Source organism: Chenopodium album, chromosome 13 (assembly GCF_948465745.1).
Source record: "Chenopodium album chromosome 13, dcCheAlbu1.1, whole genome shotgun sequence".
Lineage (NCBI taxonomy): Eukaryota > Viridiplantae > Streptophyta > Magnoliopsida > Caryophyllales > Amaranthaceae > Chenopodium > Chenopodium album.
Window position 1 is genome coordinate 45,053,219 of NC_137846.1, and position 20,983 is coordinate 45,074,201.

Genomic DNA, 20,983 nt, shown 5'->3' on the forward strand with positions numbered 1-20,983 from the left:
CCCAGCCCGGAAGTAGAAGGTACGTCCTCGCCCTCGCTGGTGGGCTCGTCCTCTCGACGTGTGTCCCTCGACCGAGAACCGGAACCACGTCGTCTAGCCATGCTAAAGTATGAAAAGTAATTAAGTTTAAGGCTCTACAGTATTAAAAGTTCGCCTAAGCCGCATGATACTATGTTAAAAAAAAACAGAGTACGTAGTACTAAAACAGAGCAAAATCTCAAACAAGCATGGAAGTGTTCTTTGAGCAGATAAATAATTTCTTGCAAATATATGATGAATATTGTGACAAATTGTACAAGTAAAAGCAGTCAAAATGCAAAGAACGACCCACATTGTTCTTCACGAACTTAAGAAGTCCTACAATGGTGAATTGTTTATTTCTTCACCAAATTGAGTCAAACAAGTCTCAAAATACTCCCAAGGTAATATACAAGCATAATTATACAAATTCAAGGCATAAAATTCAACGAGCAAAGCAAATTAAGCAAAATGATTTTCGAATTTTTCAAAAATTCGCAAATAAGAACTCGTAATTCATCAAAAACCGAGTAGAGTTTGAGAAAAACTTACATAGATCGGGAAAAAAAGATAAGAAAAGCTTCGATTTGCAACAAGTTTGAGCGAATTTGGTTGAGAAATAAGCAAGAACGAGTAGATTGAAGTTTTTTCGCGAAATTTGTGAAGCAGAGCAGCGAAATGAGAAAGAAGAAGACGGGTTTAAAACCCCGATTCTGTCGCCAAACGACAGAATTGTCGCGAGGCGACAGGCTCTGTCGCGCGGCGGCAGATGCAAAAGCTCGCGACAGGCACTTCTGGTCAGCGCTGGAGCGGCGACAGAGTGCTGGGCTCTTCCTTATGGTTTCGTGGGTCCATTTTAGTAATTTGGGTTCCTTGGTACGCCAGTTAGCCCCTTTGAGCAATTGACATGATTTAGTCAGCTTGATCAAAATGCACTGAGTGATCGACTTGATGAAAGATCGTCTCACTTTAGCTTAAAGCGCCTACATATTGGCTCGTAATAAGGCACCGAAATAATGGTTCAAGGCACCGAAATAATGGTTCGAGGCACCGAAATATTGGTTCAGTAAACGCGCCAAAGTAATGGTTCACAAAGGCAAAAGCACTAAAGCACCGGCACAAATATAAAAAAAACAATGATAAATAATGATATTAAGGGTCAATAGGTAAAGTGATTCTTTGGCAATGTCTCGACATAAAGGGAAATTGTTTAGCGGCGAAGTACGGTCGTGACGAGGTAGTGTCACAAATAGTGGAGATGGCGAAGCAAGGCCACCTTCGGCGGTCCCTCAAGGTAAAGAAGAGATTGTCTATAGCGGCGACATACTGCTGTGGCGACATATGGCCACACCCAGGAAATGACGACATACAGTTATTTTCGACGATGTTCCCGAAATACTGTGGAGGATTGTCACCAAGAATATTGAAGACGACGACATATGGTTATCTTCAACGATGGCGTTCACGAGGCATAGTGGGTGTTGTCACAAACAACATACGATGCAACAACAAAATGGTTACTTTCAGAGACGTGTGCTCGACGGTGCAAGATACGCGTTTCTTAACTCTTTTATCTGTTTAACTAATTATTGGTTTACAGGTATCGGCATTATAAGAATGATTTGGAATCGCAGAACGTTTTGAATCATTCTCCGTCCCTATCGATACTTTGACTTTCGTTTTCGAAACATAAGTTTCTCCAAACTCAGTCAAAGTGGGGGCTTCTGTAAACACCCATTTGTGTCTCCCCAAAACCAAACCCAGTGATGAATGCCTTGCACGTTGTGTTATTATCGAATTAGGTGAAAGTGATTCGAAAGTCAAGTGTTGCGGTTTAGTTTTAATTAAATTTTTTTCTCTCTGTTTTTGAAAATGACTTTATTTATTTGAAAACGTCCATTTCAGTTTATTTTGGTCCATAATAAGGGTCCAATAAAGCTGTAGATGGATGGGGCTCGAAGAGACCTTTCCAACGATATATTATAAGCCCGATTCCGATGAATAATGAGGAAGTTATGGCCAAAATACTAAACTGGGCCCAGTTATTTATTTTAATACGGCCCAATGATCTAGAGGAGGGCCCAATATTAATTATTATTCCTAAAATTATTAGGATTAATTATAGTTTTCTAGAAGTTTCTAGAAAGTTCCTTTTAATTCTAATATTGTTAGATTTAATAATTAATTATCTTTGAAAGATTTTTATTTGGAATAAAATATTGTTTTGATTATCTTAAAAATACGTATTTTATCTTCTGTACGGATTCCGTAGATCAAGTTGATTAAAGATCGGATTCCGCGTGAAGAAAAACGCGCTAATACAGGCTGTCGCCGCGCAACAGACCTTGTCGCCGCGCGACAGACCCTGTCGCCTCGCGACAGAGTTAATTCCTGGCGACAGCGTGAAGTTTTATTCCTTATCAAATTCTATGTTTTTCCGGATTATTTTCATTATAAATAGCGTTCGAATCTCTGTTTTCAAAATCATCTACAAACATCATCTAAAAACAATTCTCGCTTTCTCATCATCATCTAAAAACAATTCTCGCTTTCTCATCATTCACAGTCATCAATTCTTCCTTAATTCTCTCTATTCCCTCTCATCAAGAATTACTTAATTCTTTTCTTTCTCTCTCTTTCTAAACAACCTTTTTTCAAAATACAATATTCCGCATTCACAAGACTTAGAGTCTCTTAGCCAAGTTCGAAGTTGCCTTCGCCCTAGACGTGAAAGGTTGATAATTTCTGAGGGTTTGGTCCAAATCTAGCCAAAACTTTATTTAATTTGATTTTAATTCTTTAATTCTTTAATTATTCTTTATTATTTTCATTGAAGTTTACTAACTTGTGTATTTTGTTATTAGAAAGAGGTACGAGGCTTCAAAGTATGTAATCTTATTACTCTCTTTCAATGTAGAAAGCATGCTTATTATTGATTAATTCTTAGTATCATGTTAGGATGATATCTTATTATTTCTAATATCATGTTAGTACCATGTTAGGTTTAAAGCTTTGATCTTTATTGTTTAGTGACATGCTAGGGTTTGTTATTAACCTTGTTAGTATCATGCCTAGGATCTTGCTATTATTATTGAGCTTTATTATGCCTTATCATGCTATTATCATCGTTATTGATTTATTATGTTGCTTGTTTTATGTTTTATTGTTATTGCTTGATCACGCCTTTTATGCAGGTTTAAAGGGAATTTGTACTTGGAATCACGCTTAATAAGATAATTAATAATTTGGTTTAGGCTAATGTGATTTTAACTCAAGTGATCGCCAATAATAGATTTATTTGTGCATTAATATTCAACCAACATAGATAAACAGGGTAGGTTTAATATGATGTTTGTATGTTATTCAAAAAGCGCACATGAATACGAGCAGAACAAAGTAGAGGCCTATTTTATAGGGCGGGTCCTTTCTTTTGTAGATTGGATTCGTACCCTCATCCCCGGACCCTGTTTGGTTCAAGACCTTATGGAGTAGTTGATGGTCCTTTTGGATTGTCTTTTGGGTTTACAAGTTCCTAAAACTTGTTGGCGACTCTTTTTGCTCTTTTTCTTTCCCTTTGGAACGCCACCGTACTTTAGTGTATGATCACAGTGGGGTTCAAGTTTGGGGTTATCATGATGCTTGAAATATTCCCTACACTGATAGATCGCATGATTGGGATTTCCCATACTTATCAAAAAAAAAGCAAAAAAAAAAGTGAAAAAAAAATAAACAAAAGAAAGAGAGTTAAAAAGTGAGGAAATCTCAAGCATACGAATATAAAGATTTCAAATGCAAGATTGCACACCTTGGGGGCTTATCTAGGGTCTTGAGCCTTTATCCCCTTCTTCTTCAACCTTTAGCCTAACCACGTTACAACCCTGAAAATACCTCTTTGAGGTATACACACACTTGTGCGAGGTTCGGCTAGAGCTACTTTCGGCCTGATTCCTAACGGATACGTAGGCAACCTCACATCGAGGTGCGGCCGTAATAAAAATTCATTCATATTTACATTCATAATTGATCATATTAAGAGATCTCCTATGCTCATCCCTTTCCATTTAGAGCTAGACTTGGGGGCTTGATCCCTACATCATTAGCTTACCCAGCCTAAGAGACACCATCATTTGACTCTTCTCGAAATAATATTTTTCCATACCGTTAGCCTTTGCAGCCTAACTTTAGTATCACTTTCACACACATCACAGATACATAGACAAATAATCCTACCTTTAGGAAGCCTTTGTCATGAAATCTTAACATAACGTTGAAGCCTTCCTTGTCATATCAACATCACTCATTATCATAATTCTTATTGCATCACAAAGTATGAAGTACTTAGCCTCCGTGCCTAAGTTACCTAAATACTTTCATCCAAAATCAACCATGGAGATAGCCTAGGATGTTACACACCCTAAGATACGACATCGACACATACATTTGTTTAAGCTCATTCGACATGCATCGTAACACTTTACTCCTCTCTTTTCGCGTCTTTCTTTTTTGGGAGAAGGTCGGTACCCTCCACAAAAATGACGGAAATTTTTTGAATTTCTGCGTTTTCGAGTCGAATGCACACATAAGTCATGTACACATTGAGTCGTAAGTCGACACTCTGTACACACGAGTCACATCGAGTTGAGTCGACCTCGAGTCGGTCAATCACATTAAGTCAAGTTTATACCTTGAGTCATGTCAAGTCATGTATGTCAAAACGCTTTGAGTCGAGTCACGACAAGTCATATGTGTAATGAATCAAGCAACACTAAGCCTTAGGCCAACCCTAAAAAAAGATGAGCAAAGTCCTATAGTCCGAAATATAAATGCAGGTACGAGCAACCTTTATAAAAGATTTGAAGCAAAAGGACGCAAATGGCTTAGTAAATCAACTAGAGTCGGCCTGATCGTAGTTAGATTGACGATCAGCCTGATTAATTGAGCACACTCGGATTTTGATCAAGAACCTCGTTTGGAATAGTAATTGGTCATAATTGCGAATTTCCCAAGATGAAAGATCTCTACGGAAATTAACTTGGACTTGGTAAAATCTTGAAGGATAGGGTCTTCGACAGAGTTTCAAGGCATAGGAAGCTATCACTTCCAAAGAACAAGCGAGCAAGAACATTCCAGGATTTTATGAAAAATCGCGAATATAAACACATGAAATTCTTCCAAGATAAGAGGAGTTTGAGCAAAACTTACATAGATCGGTAAATTAGAGATGAGGAGCTTTAATTTGCAAAAGATTTGAGCGGATTTGGTTGAAAGGAAACCACCAAGTTGAAGGTTCGGAGCGAAACCGAGTAGCGAATGAAATTGCGGCAACAACATACTCCGGCGCGCGATTGTGCGGCAACAAGATACATGGCCCCCATATTAGATTATGCGAACCTCATGCACTAATTTCAAGTTCCTTGGTACGCCAGTTAGCCCCTATAAGCAAATTGACATGATTAATAGTCAGCTCGATTACAATCGCAATCAGTAATCGGCCTGACAAATGATCGTCTCACTTAGCTTAAAGCGCCTAAGTATTGGCTCATTGCAAGCACCGAAGTGATGATTCACAAATAAGCACAAGCGCCAAGGTACCGACTCATTCACAAAATGCGCCGATGTACTAGCCCCCATATTAGATTATGCGAATCTCATGCACTAATTTCGGGTTCCTTGGTATGCCAGTTACCCCCTATAAGCAAATTGGCATGATTAATAGTCGGCTCGATTACAATCGCAATCAGTGATCGGCCTGACAAATGATCGTCTCACTTAGCTTAAAGCGCCTAAGTATTGGCTCATCGCAAGCACCGAAGTGATGGTTCACAAATAAGCACAAGCGCCAAGGTACCGGCTCATTCACAAAATGCGCCGAGGTACTGGCACAACAGTAAAATCAGCATCTATAAAGCAAAAAACTGAGGATCAACAAGCGGTGGTCTTCGATAACTTTCCTGGGAAGGTTATCATCATAAAACCAAAGATAGCTACAAGCAGCAGTCTTCGACAATGGCGTTCACGAGCTAATGTGGAGGTCGTCACAACAAAAATGCATCAACAAAATTGGTTACTCTAGAGTCGTGTGCTTGACGGTGCAAGATACGCGTTTCTTAACTCTTTTATCTGTTTAACTAACGCTAGTTTGCAGGTACAGGCGTTACAAGAATTATTTAGGATCGCAGAACGTTCTGAATCATTCTCTGTCCCGATCGCTACTTTGACTTTCCTTTTCGAAACTTGCGTTTCTCCAAACTCAGTCAAAGCGGGGGCTTTTGTAGACACCCAAATGTGTCTCCCCAAAACCAAACCCAGTGATGAATATCTTTCACGTCATTTGATTATCAAATGAAGTGAAAGTGTGAAAAGTCTAGTGATGTGGATGTTTTTATTAAAATATCTTTCTTTCTGTTTTTGAAAATATACTCTATTTATGAAAATAGCCACTCCAGTTTAGTTTGGTCCATGATAAGAGTCCAATAATAGTGTAGTTGGATTGGGTTCGAAAAGAGCTTTCCAACGATATATTATGAGCCCAATTCCGATGAATAATGAGGAAGTTATGGATTTTATTAAATTGGGCCCGAAATGAATTTTATATGCGGCCCAATCATCTAGAGGAGGGCCTATTAATTATTATTCCTAAAGTTGTTAGGATTGATTTTAATTTTCTAGAATAATCTAGAAGGTTCTTTTAAATTCTAATGGAATTAGGATTGATAAATTATATTTTTAAAGAGTTTTATTTGGAATAAAATAAGTGTTTTATGATAAACCTGATTTTAATTTGATAAACACGGAATTTGTTGCTTAATCATATTAAGAAGAGGATTCCACGTACAAACACGTTTTATCTTTTAATTAGCGCCAAACGACAGAGTCTGTCACCTGGCGCTAATCTTGTTGCCTGGCGCTGATGTTTGTCGCCTGGCGACAAATGCTAGTTTTATTCCGAATAAGACTTGATTTGTTTCCAGACTATTTTTCTATGAATAGGGGTCGTATCTCCCCGTTTTCTATCATCAATAATCAACAATTGACAATTATCTCTCTCTATTCTCTTTAAGCTAGAAGCTCTCTCTTCTTTTTCTAAACCTTCCCCTTTTTACAAAATTCCACATACATTAGTTCTAGACCGACCTAGCCAAGTTCAAAGTTGCCTTCGCCTTAGACGTAAAAGGTTGATAATTTCTGAGGGTTTGGTCCCAAATCCCTATTTCAATTATTTAATTTAATTATTTGATTTAATATTTTCCTTGAAGTTACTAACGCGTGTATTTTGTTATTAGAAAAAGATACGAGGCATCGAAGTAAGTAATTTAATTGTTATTACTTTGATATAGAAATCATGCTTTCATTATTTTGATTCCTAGTATCATGTTTAGGGTATTAACTAATTTTTCTAATATCATGTATGATGCTTCCTATTCTTTATTTATATCATGATAGTATCATGCTAGGGATAAAACTTTGATCTTTATTGTTCAGTGACATGCTAGGATTTGTTATTAATCTTGTTAATATCATGCCTAGGATCTTGCTATTATTATGCTTTAATGAGATTGAGATTATTATGATTGATGATTGTTGTTGTTATGTTGCTTGATATATATTAATGTTGTTATTGCTTGATCACGCCCTCTCTTGCAGGTTTAAAGGGAATTTGTACTTGTAATCACGCTGAATAAGATAATTAATAATCTTGTTTAGGCTAATATGATTATAATTCAAGTGATCGCCAATAATAGTTTTGTTTGTGCATTAATATTCAACCAACATAGATTAAACAGGTTTAGGGTTAGTCTATTGATTGTATGCTAGTCAGAAAGCGCACATGAATATGAGAAGAATAAAGTAGAGGCCTATTTTTAGGGTGGGTTTAATCTCTTTTAGGTTGGATTTGTACCTTCATCCCCGAATATCCAGTCATGGTTCCAGACCACTATGGAGTTAGCGATCTCATGGATCGTGAAGGGGTGTAACCTTCACCTTGTGAACGGTTTACAAGTTCCTAAAACTTGTTAATGACTCTTTTACTCTAGCTTCCTTCCCTTTGGGCGCCACCATGCTTAAGTGTATGATCACAGTGGGGCTCAAGTGTGGGATGCTTGAAATATTCCCTACAATTGTAAATTCAAAACCTTTAGGAAATTGAAAATGCAGAAAACATACACACAAAAATAAAAGCAAGCTGGGAACTAGATTAGCTTAGTTGATGAAAATATGTGAGCACAGACGAAAAAACTAGGCCATAATTTCCATAAGATCTATCCCTATAGTCATGGAAAATGTGATTCGTTATCCTGCAACATGCCAACAAGAGATCAAAGTTACAAAGTATCAAGCTAACCAACTATTTAAAATATAAAATATTAAGAAAAGTATTATCAAATTATACAAGTATGTCATATACTTTGGTTCAAAACAAAAAAAAAAGTACGTCATATACCTCTAAAAAAGGTGTCGGTCTTTTTGATCATTATATGTTATGGGGCTCCAACTGTTGACATTTGTCCCTATTAAGAAATGCTTGTATGAGTTCTTCTATTAAATCCTCAATAGATATAGTACTACAAGGATATGTAAACTTACATTTAGGAGTTGAGTTAAACTTCTTGAGCCAAGGTCAACACTGTCAATATCTTTGTAGAAGAAAGGAGTAGTATAACTCAAATGTATTATAGGGTAATTATTTGACAATGGGATGGTATAACCCATTTGCCTCTCAGAAGTAGGAGTATAATTCATTTCTAAAAAAGTTGTTCTACTGACCTGTTATACATTAGCTTGAATATTAGTAATTTTATATAAGAAAATATATTGCAGGGTAGTAATTATAAGACTATTTGTATAATCAATACCTGATCGTTTGTGCAATGTCTTTTGCGAGTAAGACCATTTTCTAAGGAACTCTTGCAACGAGTAGAACCGTTATCTGAGCCATTACCTCTTCCACGCCCCCTACTCCCATGACTACTGCCTCTCATTTTTATTCCTTTCATTGTTGAGGCATCACATTGTAGCTCTACATTAACATTTTCTTCACAATCTAAACTCTCTTCCTCATTATCATCCTCTTCCCCACATATCAATTTCGTTAGACGTGCTTCTACTTCAGCTAATGACTTTTGGTGTACATCTAAAGCCCATTTGTAAGTATCTTCACGTTGAGCTGCAACTCCTGCAAAGTGGGTAAATAATTTACCCAATTCTTGAAATCGTATCCTCAAACATATTTTTTCATCTACTTGTCGAGTAGATAGCTTATGTTGTTGACAATTTTCAACTTTTGCATCCTTTTTCCATCTTTGTAGCATATATTGGTTTGGAATCTTGTGAATATTTTTTCAACAAAGAACCTTCAATGCATGTGAACAAAGTATCCCTACAAACTCAAATTTTCTACGGCTACATGAAATAGTATCATTTTCTAGGTTATATGTAACAAAATGATCAATCTTTTTCCTTGGAGGATAAACTTTATACCTATAAGTTGTTCCAACAACCTCCTCTTCTTCTGTTATACAATCCCATGCTTTCCAAATTTAACATTGGAATAACTCAAACACTTCGGCAATGTAGATAGTTGATGCATGTTTTAAAATTCGAACTGGATATGGTAAAGCTGGAGAACTATGTTTAGTCTTGAAATCTGCCACACTTTCTTCATAACACCTATCGTTAAGAAGACGCTCAAAATGCTCAAAAAACTGGCATAAGTGATTTTTATTGCTACTATACCTCCGTAATTGAGCATTCATACTTTCGCTACGTTGTGTTGTACTCATATCAGCACAGAATGTCTGTCTCCCATAAACTAGTGCCCACTTCTCTCTCAAATTATATACCCGTTCAACTAACTATTGCCAACAAGATCGTATTTAACTAACATATTGTCCCAAGCATCTATAAAATCTGCTTCATCATCATAATCATAAACACAACTACTAAAATCTTTAGTAAAATCCTTAAATCCCTCAAATACATGTGAAGATGTCTTGCAGCATTCTGGTACATGTATGAGACACATAGTCGATGATAAGTTTCCGGCCATTTTGTAGATAATGCATTTGCCATTGCTTGATCTTGATTGGTCAGAATAGTTTTAGGCTTCTTTTCACGCATTGCCTTCACAAATGTGTCAAATAGCCACTTGAAAGTTTTTGTTGTCTCATCATACAATAAAGCTGCCCCAAAAATTATGGTTTGTTTATGATGATTAACTCCAACAAACAAAGCAAATGGATGACCATCATTATGTTTTTTGTAAGTAGTATCAAAACATACTACATCACCAAAATAGTCATAGTCATACATCATTCTTGCATCAGCCCAAAAAATATTCGTGATGAGATCATCCACATCAACTTGTATGGCATAAAAAAACTTTGGATCATCAGTTTGCTTGCGTTGCAAGTACTCTAAAACCCCGCCGGTATCTCCAACTTTCATTTCTTTCTCTCTTTTCTTCCTCAAATAATTATAGCAATCTACACGCAGAAAACCAAGATTATCTCTCCCACCAGTCCTTCTACTCATCAACTCCATACTTGCTTTTGGTGCAATTCTAGAAGTGCATGCCATATCAAGTTCACTAGCTTGAGATGAGTTGATACTTCTATGTGAACAAAATAGATGAGTCTTTGATGGTGTTGACAGAACATGATTGTGTTGTGGTTTGAATTTAATGATACGAAATCGTCCATTAATTCGGGAGCTTACTTTTATCATTGCAGAGCATCCAACTCGTGTCAAAGCTCGATGTTTCTTCACATAAGGGGCCCTTTTATCTTTTCCCCTTGAACCTTCAAAAGAACAACAAATGATCCTATCTAGAATAGTACCAGTGTTGTCATCTCTATGAAATTTACTTAACCGAATTCCGAATCCAATAGCTCTCGAATATCTGTTGTAGAAATCATAAGCTATTTTCTCGGATGCAAACTCCATCTCTATCATTGGAATGACTTCATTGGGCAGCTTTGAGTGAATTTCATTCATATTTGGCAGAAAATCATTCATTAGTGTTGGTATCTTCTTCAACTTTATTATCTTCAAAGTTATTTTTAGAGTTATTGACCACATCATCATTATCATTCAATTGCTCATGCTCCTCAAAAGATAATCTCCGACTAGTTTGTAATGACCCAATTTCTTTATCAAAATAACAATTCTGTACCACAAAAAAAAAAACACATATAAAAATCAATAAAAATACAATTATCCCAAACCTAAGCAACTATATACGCAGTATGTTTTTCAAAAACAAAAAACCTATATACGCTGTATAATGACAATGTTATGGCTTATACTAATAGTAATTATCAATATATACTCTAATAGCTTCCCTAATGACCAAAAACAAACAAAACATATGCATATAGTATTTCATAGATACGTAATTTAATAAGAATTAAACTCAACTACAAAAAAATTCATACCTCGTATGGTAAATTATCGAAATCGCTCGTCAATACTTCCCATGGAGTATCTATTAAAAGTGAATTGTAGTGCTTTAATATTTATGGATGCAATTAGAGAAAGGACAAATTGAGGTAACTTAAAAAAAATAAAAAAATAAAATTAGGGTTCTTCTAGAGTAATGGAGGTAGTATAAAGAAAAAAAAATAATGAGATTGAATTAAACGTAATTGTAAAAAGGAGAATAAAAAAATAGATAAAGACTAGAATATAAATTATGTAAAATTTATTTAATTTAATTTGCTATTATTTTTTTTTAATATTAATATTAATATTAATATTTAAACTAACGTGGACCAATAAAAAATAATGAGATATGAAATGGGACATAAAGGTAGGATAGAGGATTCGGACCCCGAGTATCAACCTTAACGTGACAATAATATCAACCTTGACCTCCACCTCCACCTCCACCTCCACCTCCTCCTCATTCCCAAACTTTGGCAAGTTCTAGTGTTGTATTTTTACTTTACAAATTTCCCATTTCTCATTTTCTCTCTCCTCCTTGGTACGCACCTCGTCCACCACCCAACCCTTCATTTTCTCTCACCGTCAAAGGCGGAAATCCAAATCATCTCGAAGATGTTGAGGGTGGCAGCAAGGCGCCTCTCTTCTCTCTCCTCTTCTTCATGGCGTCCCGTACTTTCCCACCATCATCAATCTTCTCGTTCCTTCTTCAATCTCTCACCCCGTTCTTCGTCAACTCCGTTCAATCATATTTCTTCATCAGGTTCCTTCTCTTTCTTCATCCATTTTTCAATTACTATTAGTTTTGATTTATTTTTGTGGGAAATTTTTTGATTTAATTTTGAGTTTATTGGAATTCTGGGTTTAAACATTGAAAATGATTTTTGGGATTTTCTGGGTTTTTTGATTGATCTGTTGTAATTTATTTTCTTTTTTCATTTGAATTTCTAGGTTGGTTTTGGTTTTTGAGCACCTGGTTTTAATTTTTATGTTTGTTGATGAATCTGATTTAGTGTGAAAATTACAGAATTCTAACTACTTAGTGAAACATTTTGGGTCTGTGATTGATTAGGGCTATGTTATTGAACATGAATAATGCAAATTTTTAGGATCAATGGTAAAGTTATGTTGATCTGTTAATCATAGATGATTGGCACAAAGTGCGAAATTCTTAGTGTAACTTTTTAAATATCTAGTTTTAAGATAAAGTTCAAATTAGTGCACTAAACTTATTTTGTGATGTAAGCTAAGTTTTTGATTAGATTATTCGTTTTCTTGTTAGGAGTTGTAATGTTGAAACAATCATTCTAGCCCTCTGCAATGGTTCTGCTCCGTAAAGTAGTTCAACCTCGGCCACCCCACATCATTTAATTAATATGAATAAAGGAAAAAAAATTTAAGAATATTGTGGTTTAGTATGAATGTTATAGAGTGATGAACGCTGTTTGGTACAAGAATCATTGAAGGCAATTATGGTTTTTACATATTCAATCTTTCACCATGTAGACTCTTGGACTCTTGGATTGATATCTTCATTTTTTGACGTACTCATTGCCAATGTAATTTTTTAGTAATGGGAACTTCTATGAATTTAGTTTCCTCAATGTCCTAATGACGTACTCATTGCCAATGTAATTTTTTAGTAATGGGAACTTCTATGAATTTAGTTTCCTCAATGTCCTAATGACGTACTCATTGCCAATGTAATTTTTTATTCATGGGAACTTCTATGAATTTAGTTTCCTCAATGTCCTAATGACGTACTCATTGCCAATGTAATTTTTTATTCATGGGAACTTCTATGAATTTAGTTTCCTCAATGTGCTCGGAATACTTGTTAATAGCATAAAAAGACTTTAACCTGATTACTTTGTAAAGGAAAATTATGGAACAGTAGGGAACAAGAAATCGATTTTTTTGTTAATCATGGAACGGTAGGGAACAAGAAGTCGTTTTTCTGTTTCAATATGGTCAACATGTTTCATTTGTCTTGCTTGCCAATGCATCAGTTCAACCTTAAATATATCTAATTATCAATAAGAAAAAACTATAAACATTGTAATACACCAAAAAAAAAAAAGGTGATAGTTTAAAAATAAACATTGAAATAAATTTAACAAGATCCCACATGTTGATAATTTTTCTTATCAATAAATCATAAAAGTTAGCCAAACAAGAATTTTGAATAATGTCAAAAGTCAAAATGTATCAGCTAATTTATTACGGAGGAAGTATTTATGAAAGATGTATTACACCCATTAAGCTGAAGTTGATTGAAGGACTATACAGTTTGTTGTTTTAAATCAGTCGAAATGTTATATACAACAGTGCTGTATATACTTGTAAAGTAGACATTTAGTTGTAAGATCTTGTATTGTATGTCTGTAATCTTTACTAGAACATTAATTAATACTCTATGTGATTCTTGGACTGTCCACTGTCTCTGCGGATGATGGCTGATGAGTGGTTGCTGACTTGCTGGTATAAGGGTGTCCCAGAATTGGGATAGTAAACATTGCCCTGCTCCATTCCTTATTTTCCCATTCTAGAAATACCTAGCCCATACTTCAATTTGCAAGCTTATGTTGCAAGTTTGGGGCTCATTCCAAGGATTAAATTACATATTGACTAGCATATAGTCAAATCAAGCCTTTTTTGGAACCGTGTGAGAAGAATTTATGGCTTCTACACTTTCACTTTTTAGGCTTCAACTAGCTAGATTGTTCTACTTTTCTATGTTGTGTCATCTCCATATCAATCCCCAAACATGCTCTTTACTGCCTTGTTGCAGTGCACAGGTTCTGGTAACAGTAGCATCCTGTCTCTGTTAGCAGACACAGAAAGCTTACCGCAGTTAGGAGGCAATGTAGGATTTATGCATTTTGTTGCCATTCATTGCATAGTGTCACTGTCACATTAAACTTGATTCTTATAGTAAGCTTCTGTGATATGGTACTTTCCATTTCTCCAAGCTGCTACTCGTTTGCTGCTGATGTTCCTTACTGTTTAGATCTTGCTGTGCTATTCTGGTGCCTTAGCAAGATGGACACTGGGATTATTTTTTATCTGTACAGCATTGGATATTATTATTGTTTTTGGGTTTTGATCCTTTTGTTTTTTAAAGAGCTTTGGCGAAAAACTACTAGTTTTCTTGCTGGGCCTTGGGGAGTGTGATTATATTTTGTTGCTTCTTCAAATGAAGAAAGTTATCATCTTATCTGGGTTGTGTCAGTGGATTTACTTGTGTAGGAAGGTATTGAAAGAACTTTATTGTCAAAAAAAATGATACTCTTTATTATGTAAAGAAAGAAGCAAGGTCATTGTTAATACGATAGTTTCAAACTTGGTGACCCTTCTTTGCTGTTACCATTGCAAGACTTCTGATTCCCAGTCTTTTTTTGCTGCGCATAGTCCTCAGGATGAATCCATGATAACTGCCTCAGGATGAGTCCATGATAACTACATTTATTTGATGCAATTCCTTTCCTTTTGGTTCTTTTTAATCTTATATGCTTATGGACAGATTGCAGGTCTCCCTTTGGGTTGGCCATTGGAAGCATCCGTTCTTTCAGTAAAGATGTGGCTCCCTTGCCTGACATAAAAGATTCAGAAATAAAAGCTGTGTTCAAGGACTTCATGGCTGCAGACTGGGGGGAACTCCCATCTTCTCTCATCAAGGATGCATTAAAGGTCTTATCAAAAGATTCTGATGACAAAGTTGGCAAGGAGGCCTTGAAAAGCATATTCCGTGCAGCTGAGGCATCTGAAGAGTTCATCGGCAGTCTTGAGACCTTCAAAATGGCAATTGATGACCTTGTTGGAATGAGTGGCGAGGTATTATGGGACATTATCAAATACAGGCTTATTATAAGTAGAGTTTTCTGTCTTATTATGCCCATTTTATTGTGTAGAATGTGAAGCCTCTTCCAGAACACTATGCTCAGGCTTTGAAGTCAGCTTATGATCGCTATAGTAAGTATCTGGATTCATTTGGACCTGATGAAATCTATCTGAAGAAGAAAGTAGAGTCAGAGTTGGGAAGGAGGATGATTCATTTAAAGATGAGGTGCGGTGGTCTTGATTCTCAATGGGGAAAGGTATGAAAAGCATTTAATCTTATTGTCTATTCCTGGATTTCTAAAATAATATGTAGGATATCTAGAAGGGACATTTATTTTGTGTGTTCCACTGTGTGAACTGGTTAGTAAAGCCAAAGTACATCTGAAATATTGAAGTGTGGCTTAATAGTTGTGGGCACAATTAATTAGTCTTATAATTGCCAAAAAGATATCAAAATAATCGCCTGAGATATGTCAATTGAAAAAATAGGTCTTGGAAAGTCATTTATGATTACTTCGTACCTTTTTTTTTAAAAAAAATTTTATGGGCCTGAATAAGTTGAAACTCAGATTATGGGACAAATGTTTTGCCATAAAAAATGATTGCAGGGAAAGGAAAATCCTCCAGTTAGAGATGGATTCTTGGTGTGAGTTTGGAGACTTGTACTTTATGACTATTATGCTTAATTGCGTGTGTCCAGTTTCTATAGCTAGTAGCTAACGTTCATGCTGTGACTTCAGAGTATAATAATTATGCTTTCATATAATAATGATGTAAGTGATACGAGATCTGCTGGGAACTTATTAAGCTAGAAGTATCTGAGAATGATTGTGCCAAAAAGAAACTTTTTCCAATTCATTTAGGTTTTTTAACTCCTCTTTTTCAACCTCATAATTAATATTTGAATATCGTATTATGATGAAATTGCTGTGTAATGGCTCTGTATGTTTTAATAGAAACATTTTCATAGAAAATTATTATACTACATTTCTGCAAAAAATTTTGGTTTGTTTTATTGAAGGGTGGAAAACAATTTTCCCATTTGTGGAAATTACTTTTTAGAGAAGGAAAACCATTTCCTGTAGGAAAGGTATGCCACATTTTTCTATTCCCTCCTCACTTCTCTATTTACTCTCCTTAATCTTTCCCCTCCCGTTCATCTACATTTTCCTTATTCTCAATTAGCTTTCCTATTATCAGACAAAGGAAAGTGCTTTTCACCATTATGTTTAGTACTGATTTTTTTATTTTATTATTATTTTTTTTTTCTTTGAAAAATGTTTTATATCAGAACAAACGGAACGTAAATGGGGGGAAAGGAGTTTGTTGTTCAAATCCAATTTTTTGATGTTGGGAATTTGTTTGAAATTCTTTACTTGAGGGTAAATTCACATCTTAGACCTGATATAGTAGGTGTGGATACCAGAAAATGTTCAACTATTTGATGAAGATTTCTGTTGAAGGTTGAAGAGCCATAACAAAAGACAGACTTCTGTTATCCTTTATCATGATTCTTATGTACACTGCAAATTCAGTATTATTCAACTATACTTTTTTTTCTCACTTGTAGGTCACAGTCCTTGGCACTTCTGGAATATCCGGTTCATATGTTGAGCAAAGAGCACCATGATTGGCATGATTACAAAATTTATGTTGAGGAATGGATTGTATTCATCCTAGATAGAAAATCTCTGTTGGAGCTGCATAGCATTTTGAATAAAGAGCTGAAAGATTGTCTAGATGAAAAACTAAGCATCTTAAACTTGAAGTTTCTTGTCTCGTGTTGTGATAGAAAGGTTATTGCGAATGAATTTGTAGAAATATACCGATGTAATTTACAAAGATCGGGCATTTCCTTTCTTTTTGATTTAACAAATGAAGGTGCAACACTTTCGCGATTTTCCTTTGATATGGCTCATTTAACTTTGTTTGTGTGCATCATTGCTCCCCCATGCCACCCTATTCTATATAGGTTAGAAAAAAAAATGCTTGTTTAGTTCATCTTATTTTTGCTTATCTGATCTGATTGTTTAATTTGATCAAACTTTGACCTTATGTATATGATAATCTATAAACAAGAAATATATCAAGTTGGGTTTTGTTAGATTCGTATTAATGTGTATTTTATAATATAATTTTAAATTTTTTTTCATTATATAATTATAGATATTTCACGATAAAAATCACACATAAAATGATGATCTAATTTTTTTCATTACTTGTTCATTGAGTTAATACTACTTGAGAGTACTAAAGTTTGCAAAAAGTTTCACTTAAGTTACAGAAGTTACAAAAGTTTCAAATAGAGTACTCAACCATAAGTGACCCGTAAACATTTGCCAAAAAAAAAAAAAAAAAAAAAAACGAAAATAAAAATGACTAATAAAAATGACTTTTTTTTTAAAAACTACCTTATATACATCAAATTTTGTGAAAAACTACCTTATAAATAAATTGATGTAAGAAACTACCTTATAAAAACTAAATGTTGTAAGTTGCTATCATGTAAAAAAAAAAAACAAAAACAATGAAATAGAAGGGGAATTAGGGGTTATAAGGGGGTTATGGAGATATTGGGTGAGAATAGGAGAAAAATTATTGAAAATGAGTCATTTAACGTCCCTTATTCAATATAATAATTTGGCAAAAGGTAGCTTCTTACAACACTAAGGCCCTGTTCTTTTGAGCTTATGAGCAGAGCAGGGGTCAGCAGAGCAAAGCAGATTAAATTTCAGCAGAGCAAAGTAGAGCATATTTCAGGATAGCAGAGCAGAGCCGAGCCGAGTAGAGTAGATTTCAACATTATTATTAATACAATTATTAATGTTATTATTATTAATGTTATTATTATTATTATTATTATTATTATTAAGTGCATATATCATTGATTTAGGTGAGTGAAAACATAAATAAATGTGTACCATATTTAACATATGTTAATAGTAGAAGGATAAAAGACAACGGTTTACTTATATTTATTTCACAAAAAATTTAAAATAAAATAATTTAATGAGTAATAATGATTTTACTTATAAATTTGTCTTAATCATATAATTTTAACCCTCAAAATAATAATGATATACAAAGTACTACTTGAAAACAACCTTTTTTTTTTTAATTCTTAAATTGTATGAAAAGATTTGAAAAATAATTCAACTCAATGAACTAACAATCAATACCCACATAAAATGTTTCTACACATTGTGATTCTAATATCAAATGTTTATAAAAAGAAATTGTTATTAATTGTTATTATTATTATTTATTTTTTTGTAAAGAATTGTTATAATTATTAGAAATTATTAATTAATAATATTATTAAATATTAATTCTTAATAGTTTGAATTATTAAATATTATTATTGATAATTATTATTATTAATTATTATTATGATTAATAAATATTAATTATAATTAATATTAATAATAATTAAATTAATTTTTAATATTAATAATTATTATAATTATTCAAAATAAATTATTATCATCAATACAATATTAATTATTATTATTATTGAATATTAATTATTATTATTATTATTGTTATTATTAATTATTATTTGAAAATAGAGTAGAGCAGAGCAGATTTGATTTGAGAAGAGCAGGGCTCAGCAGAGCAGAGCAAAGCAGAGTAGAGCAGAGCAGTTCTAAAGAATGGGGCCTAAGTGTTTTATAGGATAGTTTCCTACAACATCTAGTGTTTATAATGTAGTTTCTTAAAACACTTTTTCATAAGGTAGTTTTTTACAAAAACTGAAATGTATAAGGTAGTTCTTCACAAAAAGTCCTAAAAAGAAATGAAATAAACTCCTAATCTAATTATAACATTTATTTTCACCTAATTTAACTCATATCTAAAAAGATAAATTAAAACAATTTAATCAAAAAAATTCATTCAACTAGATATAACTCCCACGAAAACAAGAACACCACATTGTTACCGTCACTTTCGCCACCGTTGTCGTCACCGCCGCATCTAACCACCACCATCAATGTTGCCGCTGCATCTACCACCACCGTCAACGTCGTCGCTACACATCACCATATTAAATGTCGTCGCCTGAGTGTTCCCCTCTCTCTCTCTCTCTCTCTCTCTCTCTCTCTCTCTCTTTTTAATTGTTTAGATATGATGGTTTGAGGGGTAAATAGGCTAGTTTGGGGTGGTATACGGTGTGGTTCAAGGTGAGTACAGATAGTTTTGGGTTGGTTTAGGGTGAGTGTCGGTGGTTTTGGGGGCTGAGTGAGGGTGTTTGTTTTGGGGTGGTTTATGGTGACTGTTGGTGGTTTTGGGTGGTTCGGCTAAGAGGGGTTTGGTTTTAGTGTGGTTCGAGTTGAGAGGAGGTGGTTTCGGTGTCATTGGGGTTGGGGTTGAGAGGGGGTGATTTTGGGTTTGTTCGGGCTAAGTGGGGGTGGTTTTAGGGTTGTTCGAGGTGTGTGGGGGTGGTTTTAGGGTTGTTCGAGGTGTGTGTGGGTGGTTCGGGCTGAGAGGGGGTAGTTTTAGGCAGTCATTGGGCAGTTTTGGTGTGGATGATGTTGGGAGACGGTTGTAGGATGGCTGCTATTGGTGATGCCCGGAGTGGTGGTGTTTAATTCATTAATTAAATTCACTTTCTCTCTCCTACCCTTAATGATGTACTAGAATTATTATTGAAGAATACCAAACATTAGTACCTTCTGCATTTATGTCAGCATTTTTGTTTTCCTTTTTTTTTTTATTTATATTTTTTTGCAAATGTTTACCTGTTGTAGTAAGTCACTTATGGTTGAGTACTCTATTTGAAACTTTTGTAACTTCAATACCTTCGGTGAAACTTTTTGCAAACTTTAGTACTCTCAAGTAGTATTAACTCCTTGTTCATTCTCCTATATATTGAAAGATGTTCATTAGCAATCTTATAATATGTTCATTCTCAAATCTAAAGATGTTCATTAATTATAATACTTGTAATTTATCACATCAAAAGTTGTTTGCTTGATTTGAATTTTAGTGCTTGTTCATTACCAATATTGAATATTGTTCCATTTAAATTTAATTTGTTCATCATCGTATTGAAAAATGTTTATTTGACTAATAATACTTGTTCATTTTCATATTGAAAGATGTCTATTTAGATTTCAATACTTGTTTATTATCATATTGAACTATGTTCATTTTCAACAATGTTTTCATATTTGTATTTGTAAATGCTTATTTAATTATCCAGTTTTGTTTATAGTGCTTGATTTTACAAACAATTATTATTACAAAAATTTAATCTCATTTCCCACTACACAGGTTAAGCAAATAAGAAAGGTGAAAATGACAAGAAAGCACACAAACATCATAAGACTATGTATGAATTAAAAGGTATAAACATTTCCCTCCCGGTTCTAGGAGATCCTGGGATCGAATCTCACCCCCGCCCTTGTAGCTCTCTAAACACCAAAAAAAATAATAAAAGGTATAAACATACAACAAGGAGAATGATTCTACTTACCTAATGTAACAAAGAAGGTTCATTTAACAAGACACATGTACATTAAGGATTTAATGGCTCACTTTCATGTTTATGAAACAATTACATCATTTTATTTTATTTTATTTTTTTATGGAATGAAACAATTACATGTAATAGTATAAAATGTGTTATTATTGTAATTCAATTAAATTTATTTATAATGGACATTAATGTTTAACAACTTTT

The 20,983-nt window shown here is 34.3% G+C and overlaps 2 protein-coding genes and 1 long non-coding RNA gene across 3 annotated transcripts; 1 reads left to right on the top strand and 2 right to left on the bottom strand.

Moving 5' to 3' along the window:
* Positions 1 to 9,098: 9,098 nt before the first annotated feature.
* Positions 9,099 to 19,855, bottom strand: LOC145574803 (uncharacterized). The gene is made up of 3 exons (XR_014098177.1): positions 19,241 to 19,855; positions 11,454 to 11,503; positions 9,099 to 11,185 (listed from the first exon to the last, which is right to left on the bottom strand). It is a non-coding gene; the product is annotated as an uncharacterized LOC145574803 (long non-coding RNA).
* Positions 9,919 to 11,013, bottom strand: LOC145575572 (protein FAR1-RELATED SEQUENCE 5-like). Its single transcript, XM_081633421.1, has one exon. It carries the CDS (start codon positions 11,011 to 11,013, stop codon positions 9,919 to 9,921), a length of 1,095 nt encoding a protein of 364 aa, XP_081489547.1.
* LOC145574802 (succinate dehydrogenase subunit 5, mitochondrial-like) lies at positions 11,905 to 17,198 on the top strand. The gene is made up of 4 exons (XM_081632663.1): positions 11,905 to 12,223; positions 14,984 to 15,294; positions 15,372 to 15,557; positions 16,871 to 17,198. The coding sequence occupies exons 1-4, from the start codon at positions 12,076 to 12,078 to the stop codon at positions 16,928 to 16,930; spliced, it is 705 nt and encodes a 234-aa protein (XP_081488789.1). The 5' UTR covers positions 11,905 to 12,075; the 3' UTR covers positions 16,931 to 17,198.
* Positions 19,856 to 20,983: the final 1,128 nt, after the last annotated feature.

What these genes read in the sequence shown, in the direction of transcription:
- LOC145575572 (XM_081633421.1), bottom strand. Translation starts at nt 11,013, where the DNA reads ATGAATGAAATTCACTCAAAGCTGCCCAATGAAGTCATTCCAATGATA.
- LOC145574802 (XM_081632663.1), top strand. Translation starts at nt 12,076, where the DNA reads ATGTTGAGGGTGGCAGCAAGGCGCCTCTCTTCTCTCTCCTCTTCTTCA. An exon ending in CAATCATATTTCTTCATCAG is followed by an intron (nt 12,224 to 14,983) that starts GTTCCTTCTCTT and finishes GCTTATGGACAG; the next exon opens with ATTGCAGGTCTCCCTTTGGG. An exon ending in TTGTTGGAATGAGTGGCGAG is followed by an intron (nt 15,295 to 15,371) that starts GTATTATGGGAC and finishes TTTATTGTGTAG; the next exon opens with AATGTGAAGCCTCTTCCAGA.